Here is a 12,117-nt window from a genome sequence, read left to right as displayed (position 1 = left end):
GGGACTCGTTCCCCTGTTTACTACTGAAATATATTTTTATTAAGTCAAGGACAAAATGTACTGCAATACACTGGTCTCAAATATATTACCATAACTAGGCTACACAGAACCACGGCGGACCCACTGTAAAATTAGGCTTTTAATCGTACTGTAATGAAACATTGAGGGAGCAGGTCTCGACTCTCAACCTTCTAGCCCGAAGTCGACTGTGCCCCAAAAGCATGCTCCGGTGGTAGAGTCGATATCCGCGTTTATAAACCCAGGGTCGTGACAGTATTAAAACGTTTCCCAGTCCAACATGCCTAGCTCGGCCCACTGGGGCGTGGCTTACGGAGCGCTCTCTTAAAAAAGCGCTCGTATGGTCGTGTTCCACCGGATCGAGTTATCTCATCAAACCGGCTCACACTGTTTGAACTTGACACCAATCTCCCTCTATTTTACATTTTAATCATTTAGCAGACGCTCTTATCCAGTTAGTGACTGCATACATTATTTTTCATACTGGACCCCCGTGGGAATATATATAACCCCTCCCTTGTTATTGCTAGTTTCAACAGATTCGAACCCATCCTCTGCCTCCCTCAGTCTTTTCAACATTCTCTCTGTTTCCCTACAATCCTCCTCCCTTATCCAATTACCCGACTCCTTCTGAAAATATTCAACTTTTCCAAGCCGAAACGTATTTTTAGCCTCCTCGAGAGACATGCTAAGCCCTGTACTCCCTCCACTTTAAACTCGAGTCTTACCACAGCTGCCTGTCAATCAGCAACCAAGCTTGGACATCCTTTATTCCGAGTGAATCGTTTTTCTATTATAGAATTTCCAGGCGAGTTGTTGAACATGGCCAAGCCCCTCTCCCGAGTGTACGTGCGCCAGCTGATACTGATTAACGGTCCGAATCGCGCGCTTGCGCAGTGAGGTGATGGGGATTTCCAGCAGTAGAACGGAAAAGGTAAGGTGCTGAATGTTCGTGGCGTCTCTCTCTGATAAAACAGGTTTTACAATAGCAGAACCTGAAACATGAATGTGCACAGCTCGCCTTAGACGCCACTGTCTGGACATATGTGGAGATTGTATTAAATACAAGCTTCTCGTGTGATGGGAAGCGAGCACGCTAGCTTCGCAGAGATGGGCGTTCTCTGTCCGGCTGGGCTGGGGGCCCATGCCACCTAACAGACACACAGTTACTAGCTAGTTAGCTTTTGTGGTTAACGCCCATTAGCATCACGTCTTGCCAGCTCTGGCTTGTAAACGGCAATTGTATTGCGTACCCAGCTGATCATTGTTAACATTGTGTGGTGTGTTATTGTTCAGTTTGTCACACAACTAGCTATAGCCAGAGAGTAGTTAGCTAACGTCAATTAGTATCACGGCTTGCTAGCTCAGACTTGTACACGCCACTTTCACTGCGTACCCAGCTGATCATTGTGGTTAACGTTGATGACAGGTGCTATTGTTCAATTTGATGTATAATACATTTTTTTTAAAATCGTGATTAGCTGGTGGGAACAGCACATGCTAAGATAGTTAGCAAGTTAACCCAACTGGTTATGTATTTTCAGATGATAACTAGTTAGCTAGCTTGCTAAGCGGAATACTAGAAGTTCGTCCCTTGCGCAGCCGGTCCCTTGCCTTCAAGATTGCCAAATAGCCACACATGGTTGTACATGCATGGTTAGTTTAGCCAGGTCAAACACATTTCACGCTTTCTCTAATATCATCAAGCAATAAATCATAGCACGTTTTTGGGTTTATTCAGTGGTTTCATGTAGAATTTTTTTTAAAGTATAATTTTATATTCCTAAAACACAAGTTGAAAATCATACTGTTGCTGCTTCCTGTTGTCATGTATTTTTTATATAATTTATAACAGTGTCGAAACAACGGTTTTAAATGTCCAAATTCATAATCGTTATTCTGAAATGTGATATGTTGAAGACCAATACAAAAATACTTCCTACGTGTCACTCTTGTGTTCAGATAACTTATATTTTGCCAAATTAGTAACTTTAAACTGCTAATGCAGTTTAACATTTACCAAGCGGTACTCCAGACTGAAATTGATTAGCTTGTTCTACTAAAATCAATAGCGCACGCAGACTAATCACTCGTGTCAAGATTGTATGGAAATCAATGGAACTGGGACAATTTGCACTCTTCTAAAAGACAAACCACAACAAAATTGGGTATACACCTGTCGATAGATGAGAACATTTAGTAGGCTTGTGGGACAATGTTTACGGTAGATGGCCAATACGAAAAAGGACAGTAGCAGTGATTTGCCAATACGAAACAGGGCAGTAGTAGTGATTTGCTGATTCCCTTTTCCATTCAAATATAGCAGTTGCTTAGTTATGCCTTTCGATTTTGAAATTGTTGCATGTAGCTATTTTTTTTCAGAGCGATCTGGGTGAAGGGAATTGCAGGATTTGCAAGGGCCCGGATGATAAAAGTATTGTGATACTAGTTAGTATCGTGGGAAAGAAACAAAACACAAAGCGGTTTTTAACTTCTTTAGGAAAACGGCCCTAATGTTGGAAACAAACATCATTATGTTGTCATCCAGAGTCACATTAATTTATTTTCCAAGCTATTGCACACAATATTTTACATACAGCAGGTTTTTTTTACAGGACCAAAGAGTTTGGTCTGCTTTGTGTTTTCATTTTTGGCATGGAAAAAATATTGAGATACTCTGATCTTCATAGCCCTAGAATTTGCCTAGATTACTGGACAGCCTATTTGCAGCCCCATAATTAGCCGAACCTTACACTGACGGAAACCCAAATGTGAATGTCAAAAGGATATTGCTCTGAAATGCAGATTTTAGGTGTATAAAAATTCAATTTTAGGTCAGACTGCATAGTAAAACATTGTCAATGAAATTTTGCTCTTTTGAAATTAATACATTTCGGCAGGTAAAATAGCTAGCTTCAGAGCTAGCTATATTCATAATCATAATTCATTAATCAGCTTACCATGTAGCCATCTGCATTTTGAGCTGTTACTTTTTTCATTGATCATTCATGCGAGGTGGATGCGAGTGCAGTTTTTGGCTAAATGGTTAGCTAGCTATTTAGTGCACTGAGGGGAAGAACATATCCTTGCTCCCATCCATGCTACACACTGCACATTTAGTGTTAGTAACAGTGGGTATGTCACTCACTAGGATACATATTCCCTTCCCCTCAATTGCTCACACAAACACACACACACACTGAGATCGATGCACACCCTCCCTGTGCTCTCCAACCCATTTGTTTCAATGGGCCATTTTGCATGTTTGGAACATATTTGGCTGCTTCTGAATCACCCGATGATGTCAGCATTGCATTCTCTTTGCTGGATGGATGAATGCAGATAAAGAGGGGAAGTGTCCCAAGCTCAATACGTCATCGTTATTGGCACAGTGAAGCGTGTGTGTGCATGTGTGTGTTCAATATCCTACTGCATATCCCTCTTTGTCATTGCAGCTTGGAGTTTGTAAAAAAAAATGCACAGCATCATCGTGATCGTGCCCTTCTCTGCCTGGTGACCTTGAACTCACTACTTTTGGTTAAATGACAGGGCAGAGGCTAGACCTCCGGACGCAACTCGGGACCACCAAACTGTGAACCACCAGCCCCCTCTGGCCATATTTTATTCCGCACATTTGCCCTGGAGAGCCCACATGGACTGCCAGCTAATAAAATAACCAGAGATGCCCAAATGCAGAGGGTGGTCCTACAGGCAAAAGCCTAGCCACCCCAATTAGCCTAAACCAGGAAGCAGTTAAGTTCAATACTACTACCAATCCCCTCTCGTCTGAAGAATGGTGACGGCTTCTTGATTGAGGCCAGAGGCGTGTTCTTGTGTGTTTCTCAAAATCCTCAGCGGAGTCTATTTGTGTGTGTACTGAGATGGCGGCAGAGAGGGGCTGCTGAGTGTCGTCCCTGTCCTTGGCATGATAGAGGGAGTGAGGGAGGAGTGTCACGGCTGAGCAGTTCACTGCTGCACCGCCAATGGATGCTAAACTGCAAGAGGACCTGTTCCGGAGGTACGTGGCGTGCCTGGAGAGGCGGCTGGAAGACGGAGGGAGGAATGCGGGTCCTGGGAGAGGCACCTCGCAGGGGGGCAGCGAGGCCCTACTCTCCACGGCCACGGCCCTGCTGGGGGCCTACCAGCCAGACCCGGGCCAGAGGTTCCGCATGGTGCGCTTCTATGAGGTGGTGGAGAATGCCATGCGCTGCCTGAGAGGCTGCAGTCTGCGTGGCCTGGAGAGAGCCTTCCACACCCTGGAGACGGTCTGCACCAACTTGCTGCTCTTCCCCTGGAAGAAAGAGTTCCGCTGCATCAAGGTATGTACCATCATCTAAAGCTATTGGACTGGACCTGTTCCTGTCATCAGACTGTGTTTCTGTACAGCACTTCGAGATATTAGCTGATGTAAGAAGGGCTATATAAAATAAAATTGATTGATTGATTGATTGTAGATGGCAGGATTGTTGTAGTATATTAATATGGTCCCTGAGGTTAAACATTGTATTGTATGCATTACAATGAATTTGCAGGAACACTCCTTAATAACTCTGTCCTCCTTTGTATCTCTCCCCCTAATAGACCTTCACGGGCCCGTACGTCTACCACCTACAAGCTGCGTTGTGCGACGGCGATCTCCGCTCCCTCCTGCGTTCCATGGGCTACTCCCGCGACCACGAGCTCCAGTTCCACGTCCGGGACCACCCTGGTGGGCCTGCCCACCTCCAGCAGCTAGCCTTCGAGCTCTTCCTGGCCCAGGCTGAGTGTCGTCTCCTGGGGGAGGTGGTGGCTCTGGCCCGGGGCTCGGCCTCTGAGCTGGAGGCCCTGGAGCAACGGAGGGGCTGCCGGGACGACGCAGCCGGCTGTGCCGAGGTCCTCCGGCGGCGGGACAGCCTCGGGGCCGACATGGCCCGGCTCTCTGTGCGACCGGTGGACATAGGTCACCCTCACCATCTGAGAAGAGGGGGAAGGCCGTCCAAGTCAGTGGATGTGACGGATGGAGCTGGGCATTGGCACACAGCCAGTAAGCCTGTCCTGAAAGCCTCTCTGAGCCTGAGGAAGGAGCCTCTGTTTGTGGATGCAGAGGAGGACATGAAGGATGAGATCATCAGGCCCAGCACCTCCACATCCATGTTTTCTGTGGCTGCCCCGCCTTCTTACAGCCCCTTGGCTGACTTCTTCCCTATCCAATCACCGCCCTCGGTTGATGCCTACTCCTCCTACCACCTCTCGTCATTGGATGAGATTGATCTGTACACAGAGAGAGGTGGGCCTGGGGTTGGAGGTCGACAGACGCCTTCCAGACCTCCATCCAGGGAGCCCTGGGATGCCAGGGATGGCTGGGCACTCAAAGCCCATGGCGGACTCTCTTCTCTGGGGGTGAAGTGTCAGGGTTGTGGCCTGGGCTCCTCCAGCCTGGCCTCCTTCCCTAGGTGTGAAATGATCCTGTGCCCGGCCTGTCGCGACATCGACCCCTCCCCCTGTTGCGGCCTGCAGGAGTACCCAACCCCCAAATCACCCCGCCCCATGGATGGCTACCTCCCCGTCAAGGAGAAGCTGTCAGTATACTCCAACACCCACTCTCCTCACCCCCACATGCACCCTCATCCCCTCACCCTCACCCACCAGCACACCCACCCCCACCCCCAGATGGTGGAGAAACCCCTCATGGCCACCAAGCTGTTTCCCAGCAAGTCGGTTGTCATGGCGTCAGCCATCGTAGCCAATACTGACCGAGCGAGTCTGGGGGGGTCACGGTGCGGATTCTGTAACAAACCGGGCGCGTCTCACACCTGTGTGAACTGTTCCAAGGTGTCGTGTGACTCGTGCATGAGCCTGTACGCTAAAGACTTGTGCACACGTAAAAACCCCCAGCACAGCTTTGTCCCCAACCATCAGCTCAACTTTAAGTCTGGAACCATATCACACCTGGTGTACCGATGAGCCAGGAACAACGGAGTGAACTATCTCTCCTTGATGCTCTCTCGCTTTCCCCTCACCCTTCCCTTGCACTCTCCCCTGCTCTTTCTTCCCTCCCCTCCCGCATTTCGATCTCTATCAGATGTATGGGTCTGGAATGCATACAGTACACATGATCATAGGGAGTCCTATCTCTCTCTGCCTTGTAAAAGATCATGCTTTTTTAACTGGTTCCTCTTCTTCCTTACCTCTCCACCCGCTCTAGCTTAGTCATGTGACGTCGTAGCGCTTCCCAATCCCTTAAATCTATTCCTCCTTCAAACGAAACGGGAAAAAGCTGTCCAAACAAAACACAAACGCTGACGTAACTTCTCAGCCGAGGAGACTCCGTTAGATGTGTGTCGTAGAGAAGACTTCTGGAACTGGATTGTGTTCACTGAGAAAAAACAAGAACACTGAACTTACACTGGAATTCAATAGTATATATTTTCAATGGTTCATTCTGTAGATCAATGTGAAACTGTTAGTTGGGTGGTGAAAGAGGCTGGAGTGAACATTTGGTGGGGTGGGGTGGGGGGTTGATGCTTTAAAGGGATATTTTGAGACAGACTATTATGACAACTGACCACTATTTAAAGAACAATGCCTTGTAAATTTACCCTTAAATATTTAAAGTGTATGGCTGAGGTTTACATGCTGCTGTGGAAATTGGAGATGTTTCATTGACTGGTAGATAACCTGTTTTCTCATATCAGTTTCTCTGTCTGTTCCTCTATCATATCACTTACATATTCACAACACACCTAAATCCTCAATCTCATTGCTACCACGCTGATTGTCTCCCAGTTTCTAGGAGGTGGCTGTTGTTTTGAATAAGCCAATGAACTGGAGGACCCTAAGAAATTAAGTCTGAAGCCAGTGACAGTCCCGGAACTATTTAAGAACTTCACTCTTTGCTACGCTGGCATTTAGACATTACAGGTAGAAGTTTCCTTTCTATGACCAGTTTACCCAGATGGTAAATCTCCCAACTGACCTTAGGTTAGTGTTTGTTGACAACTTGTTCCTACTCCCATTTACAGCATGTCCAGTGGGGTCTGAAATTATTGACACCCTTGATAAAGATAAGCCAAAAAAATACTGTATAAAATACTGAGCTATATTGTATGCTGAAAAAAATGTGCATACCTATTTTCATGTCAATTAACAAATGTGTAAACTTGGAGTTTGCTAAACGACATTGGCACTTGGATTGTAACTGGTGCTTTGGTCAGATGACATTAGAATAAAGCTCTTTGTCCTCGCACACCAGTGGTGGGTTTGGCGTTGAAATGAGAATGCAAAAGCAGAAAAGAACCCCATACCTACTGTAAAATATGGTGGTGGATCTTTGATGTTATGGGGCTATTTTGCTTCCACTGGTCCTGGGGCCCTTGTTAAGGTCAACAGCATTATGAACTTTACCAGGACATTTTAGCCCAAAACCTGGTTGCCTCAGCCAGGAAGCAGAATCTTGACTGCAAGTGGATCTTCCAGCAACACTATAACCCCAAGCACACATCAAACTCCACAAAGGAATGGTTAATTGACAAAATCAACATTTTGCAATGGCCATCTGTCTCTGGACTTGAATCCCATTGAAAACGTATGGTTTGAATTGAAGAGGGCAGTCCATAAGCACAGACGAAGGATCTGGACGGATTCTGTATGGAGGAATGGTCTAAGATCCCTCCCAATGTGTTCTCCAACTCATAAAACATTTTGAGATTTGTATTTTATTTCTCTAAACAATTTTTTTGTAGCATACAATATAGCTCAGTATTTTAATTATTTTATACAGTCATCTTTGCAAATCTTCATAAAGGGTGTCAATTTTTTACCCCACCGTATTACCTGACCCACAGTTCAGTCCATTTACTTAATATGGGCAAGCGGAAGCTGCAGGTCATATAGAGCAGGGGTGATTTAAACTCTGCTAAACATAGGCCTACCCGTGGGCAAACGTCATGACACTTCACACTTACACAAAGTTAAACGTTCTGGCCTTTCTGAAATCTCTATTTGGTGAGTGATGAAGTCACAGTCTTTTCAAAGAACACAGGACTGTACGTTAACAGGTTAATAAAGAGACTTGTGGATAAGGTTATGGGTTAGAAAAATACACAACACAGGATGAAAAGGGAAGTGTTTTGTTTCTGACTGATGAACGCAGCTGGCCACTGCTGCCTTTTATATTTTTCTTTCAACAACACCTCTAGCAAGAGAAGGGTGATTTTGTCAGCGTCTATGCACTACTCCAAATCATTCTCTAGCCTTAGGCACTTAGCCTGGTCTCAGCTCTCTGCTTTAGTGATGTCCAATGAATATCATTGTCATGCCGTACGTATAACGATAGTCAGAGAAGTTGGCTATAAGACATTGGCTGTGTCTGAGGTCTGGCTTGTCTAATACTTACTTAAACTGCATACTGTGTACTAATCGTACCACATACTACACTGCTCAAAAAAATAAAGGGAACACTTAAACAACACAATGTAACTCCAAGTCAATCACACTTCTGTGAAATCAAACTGTCCACTTAGGAAGCAACACTGATTGACAATAAATGTCACATGCTGTTGTGCAAATGGAATAGACAACAGGTAGAAATTATAGGCAATTAGCAAGACACCCCCAATATAGGACTGGTTTTGCAGGTGGTGACCACAGACCACTTCTCAGTTCCTATGCTTCCTTGCTGATGTTTTGGTCACTTTTGAATGCTGGCGGTGCTTTCACTCTAGTGGTAGCATGAGACGGAGTCTACAACCCACACAAGTGGCTCAGGTAGTGCAGCTCATCCAGGATGGCACATCAATGCGAGCTGTGGCAAGAAGGTTTGCTGTGTCTGTCAGCGTAGTGTCCAGAGCATGGAGGCGCTACCAGGAGATAGGCCAGTACATCAGGAGATGTGGAGGAGGCCGTAGGAGGGCAACAACCCAGCAGCAGGACTGCTACCTCCACCTTTGTGCAAGGAGGAGCAGGAGGAGCACTGCCAGAGCCCTGCAAAATGACCTCCAGCAGGCCACAAATGTGCATGTGTCTGCTCAAACGGTCAGAAACAGACTCCATGAGGGTGGTATGAGGGCCCGACGTCCACAGGTGGGGGTTGTGCTTACAGCCCAACACCGTGCAGGACGTTTGGCATTTGCCAGAAAACACCAAGATTGGCAAATTCGCCACTGGCGCCCTGTGCTCTTCACAGATGAAAGCAGGTTCACACTGAGCACGTGACAGAGTCTGGAGACGCCGTGGAGAACGTCCTGCTGCCTGCAACATCCTCCAGCATGACCGGTTTGTCGGTGGGTCAGTCATGGTGTGGGGTGGCATTTCTTTGGGGGGGCCGCACAGCCCTCCATGTGCTCGCCAGAGGTAGCCTGACTGCCATTAGGTACCGAGATGAGATCCTCAGACCCATTGTGAGACCATATGCTGGTGCGGTTGGCCCTGGGTTCCTCCTAATGCAAGACAATGCTTGACCTCATGTGGCTGGAGTGTGTCAGCAGTTCCTGCAAGAGGAAGGCATTGATGCTATGGACTGGCCCGCCCGTTCCTCAGACCTGAATCCAATTGAGCACATCTGGGACATCATGTCTCGCTCCATCCACCAACGCCACGTTGCATCACAGACTGTCCAGGAGTTGGCGGATGCTTTAGTACAGGTCTGGGAGGAGATCCCTCAGGAGACCATCCGCCACCTCATCAGGAGCATGCCCAGGCGTTGTAGGGAGGTCATACAGGCACGTGGAGGCCACACACACTACTGAGCCTCATTTTGACTTGTTTTAAGGACATTACATCAAAGTTGGATCAGCCTGTAGTGTGGTTTTCCACTTTAATTTTGAGGGTGACTCCAAATCCAGACCTCCATGAGTTGATAAATTTGATTTCCATTGATAATTTCTGTGTGATTTTGTTGTCAGCACATTCAACTATGTAAAGGAAAAAAGTATTTAATAAGATTATTTAATTCATTCAGATCTAGGATGTGTTATTTCAGTGTTCCCTTTATTTTTTTGAGCAGTGTATTAAGAATGTACTGTTTTGTTAAAACAAATATCAGCATACTAGGCTCATCCTACTGAGAATGTGTCATCTAATGTGCAATTGCGTTATTTCCCGCCATTCATTAATTTTGGTAAAGTGTGTCTCCTTATATTATCAGCTTCTGTAAGACACATGGAAATTGAAAGATGATTCTCTGTCTCAATAGTGTGCAGCAAATTCTACTAGATGAAATAGATGAAAATAAGAAATTAGTATGAAATCCTGGCATTTAAAGTATACTACATTTCAGCTCAATGGATCCCCAATGGAGTCAGTTTTAATAAGGCCAACTGAAATCCTTTCCTCATTGATGTACTGTAATTGCTTGATATATTACTTGGTGAAAGCTATGTAGAGGAATGCATAAGATTAGTGATTACCTCAAGGAAGGGTGCTACTGCATTTTCTGAACTGGGTTGAAATGTCTTTCCGCAATGGCCTTAAGGAGCAGTGCAATTCACCTTTGACCTCTTCTCCTCGTTTATCTAGTGATGTTTCCGAAAGGGCTAAAGAGATGTCCTAATGGATATGTTCCAATACTTATAAATGGTCTTCTTTCCAGGAGCACTTTCACCAGTGCTCTGAGAAGGCCAGGTGAGGTGATCTCCATTTGGCTCTCACCTCCCGCTGAGTGTGATTCTGTCACAGACACAGCTTCTGTGCAGAGTATCATATCTTTACAATGCCAGGCTAGAAACATGTTAACATCTCGGGAACCAATAGGACACAATGACAATCTCTGCAGAATCTGTACTGAATATGCATGCCAGAAACACCCGTTGTCTTCACAGACCAAAAATAACACAGAGAGAAGAGGTCATTGGGCATTACCCACTCTATATTCTGGTCAGTAGGGAAATATAAACATTGAGCTATGGTGCAAAACTGATCAAAATGCCAAATGAAGAACTAGTTGTCATACCAAGCCCATGTCAAAATGTTATTGAGCAGCTTTGATTCCGGCAAATTGATTCGCCGCCATTTGTATATGTTTTTTCACACATGAAACCTTCCTATGTGAAATCACTCATCCCTATTCCTTCTTCTCTCTTTGTGGTTATCTTAGCAGTATGAAAAGTGGTGGTGTTGTCTGTATAGCCCTCCACCCCCTCCAAATCCTCACCTCACCCTAACCTCGGCATGCTCTGTAGATCCAGCCCAGAACCTTATCTTTACCCCCTCTCCCTCCTCTCCGAATTCTGCCCTCAACCCTCTCCTCCCCCTCCACCCGTTGACAATGAGGAGCATCGCAGAATGTCTGTGTAGAGGTGTTCAACCCCCACTATCACTACATGGTCAAACAGGGGGGAGGGGAGGGAAGATAACCAAAATTGTTAGTTGGTGAAAAGTATGTGTGCATATATATATATATATATATTAGTATCTCATAAAAGTGAGTACACCCCTCACATTTTTGTAAATATTTGAGTATTCATGTGACAACACTGAAGAAATGACACTTTGCTACAATGTAAAGTAGTGAGTGTACAGCTTGTATAACAGTGTAAATTTGCTGTCCCCTCAAAATAACTCACACAGCCATAAGTCTATACCGCTGGCAACAAAAGTGAGTACACCCCTAAGTGAAAATGTCCAAATTGGGCCCAATTAGCCATTTTCCCTCCCCGGTGTCATGTGACTCGTTAGTGTTACAAGGTCTCAGGTGTGAATGGGGAGTAGGTGTGTTACATTTGGTGTCATCGCTCTCACACTCCCTCATACTGGTCACTGGAAGTTCAACATGGCACCTCATGGCAAAGAACTCTCTGAGAATCAGAAAAAAAGAATTGTTGCTCTATATAAAGACAACCTCTGGATATGGCGCTGAGCACGTGCACTCAACTTCTTTGGTCTTCCATGGCGAGGCCTGTTCTGAGTGGAATCTGTCCTGTTAAACCGCTGTATGGTCTTGGCCACCGTGCTGCAGCTCAGTTTCAGGGTCTTGGCAATCTTCTTATAGCCCAGGCCATCTTTATCTAGAGCAACAATTCTTTTTTCAGATCCTCAGAGAGTTCTTTGCCATGAGGTGCCATGTTGAACTTCCAGTGACCAGTATGAGAAGTGTGAGAGCGATGACACCAAATGTAACACACC

General features: G+C 45.8%; 1 protein-coding gene across 1 annotated transcript; it reads left to right on the top strand.

Annotated features, from left to right (window-relative positions):
• Positions 1 to 903: 903 nt before the first annotated feature.
• LOC121538626 (spermatogenesis-associated protein 2-like) lies at positions 904 to 7,306 on the top strand. Its single transcript, XM_041846808.2, has 3 exons — positions 904 to 952; positions 3,474 to 4,337; positions 4,600 to 7,306. Exons 2-3 carry the CDS (start codon positions 4,002 to 4,004, stop codon positions 5,959 to 5,961), a joined length of 1,698 nt encoding a protein of 565 aa, XP_041702742.2. The 5' UTR covers positions 904 to 952; positions 3,474 to 4,001; the 3' UTR covers positions 5,962 to 7,306.
• The last annotated feature ends 4,811 nt before the right edge of the window (positions 7,307 to 12,117 follow it).

Source organism: Coregonus clupeaformis, chromosome 24 (assembly GCF_020615455.1).
Source record: "Coregonus clupeaformis isolate EN_2021a chromosome 24, ASM2061545v1, whole genome shotgun sequence".
Taxonomy (NCBI): domain Eukaryota; kingdom Metazoa; phylum Chordata; class Actinopteri; order Salmoniformes; family Salmonidae; genus Coregonus; species Coregonus clupeaformis.
Note: the sequence above shows the minus strand (reverse complement) of the source record. Positions and strands in the feature narration are given on the sequence as shown.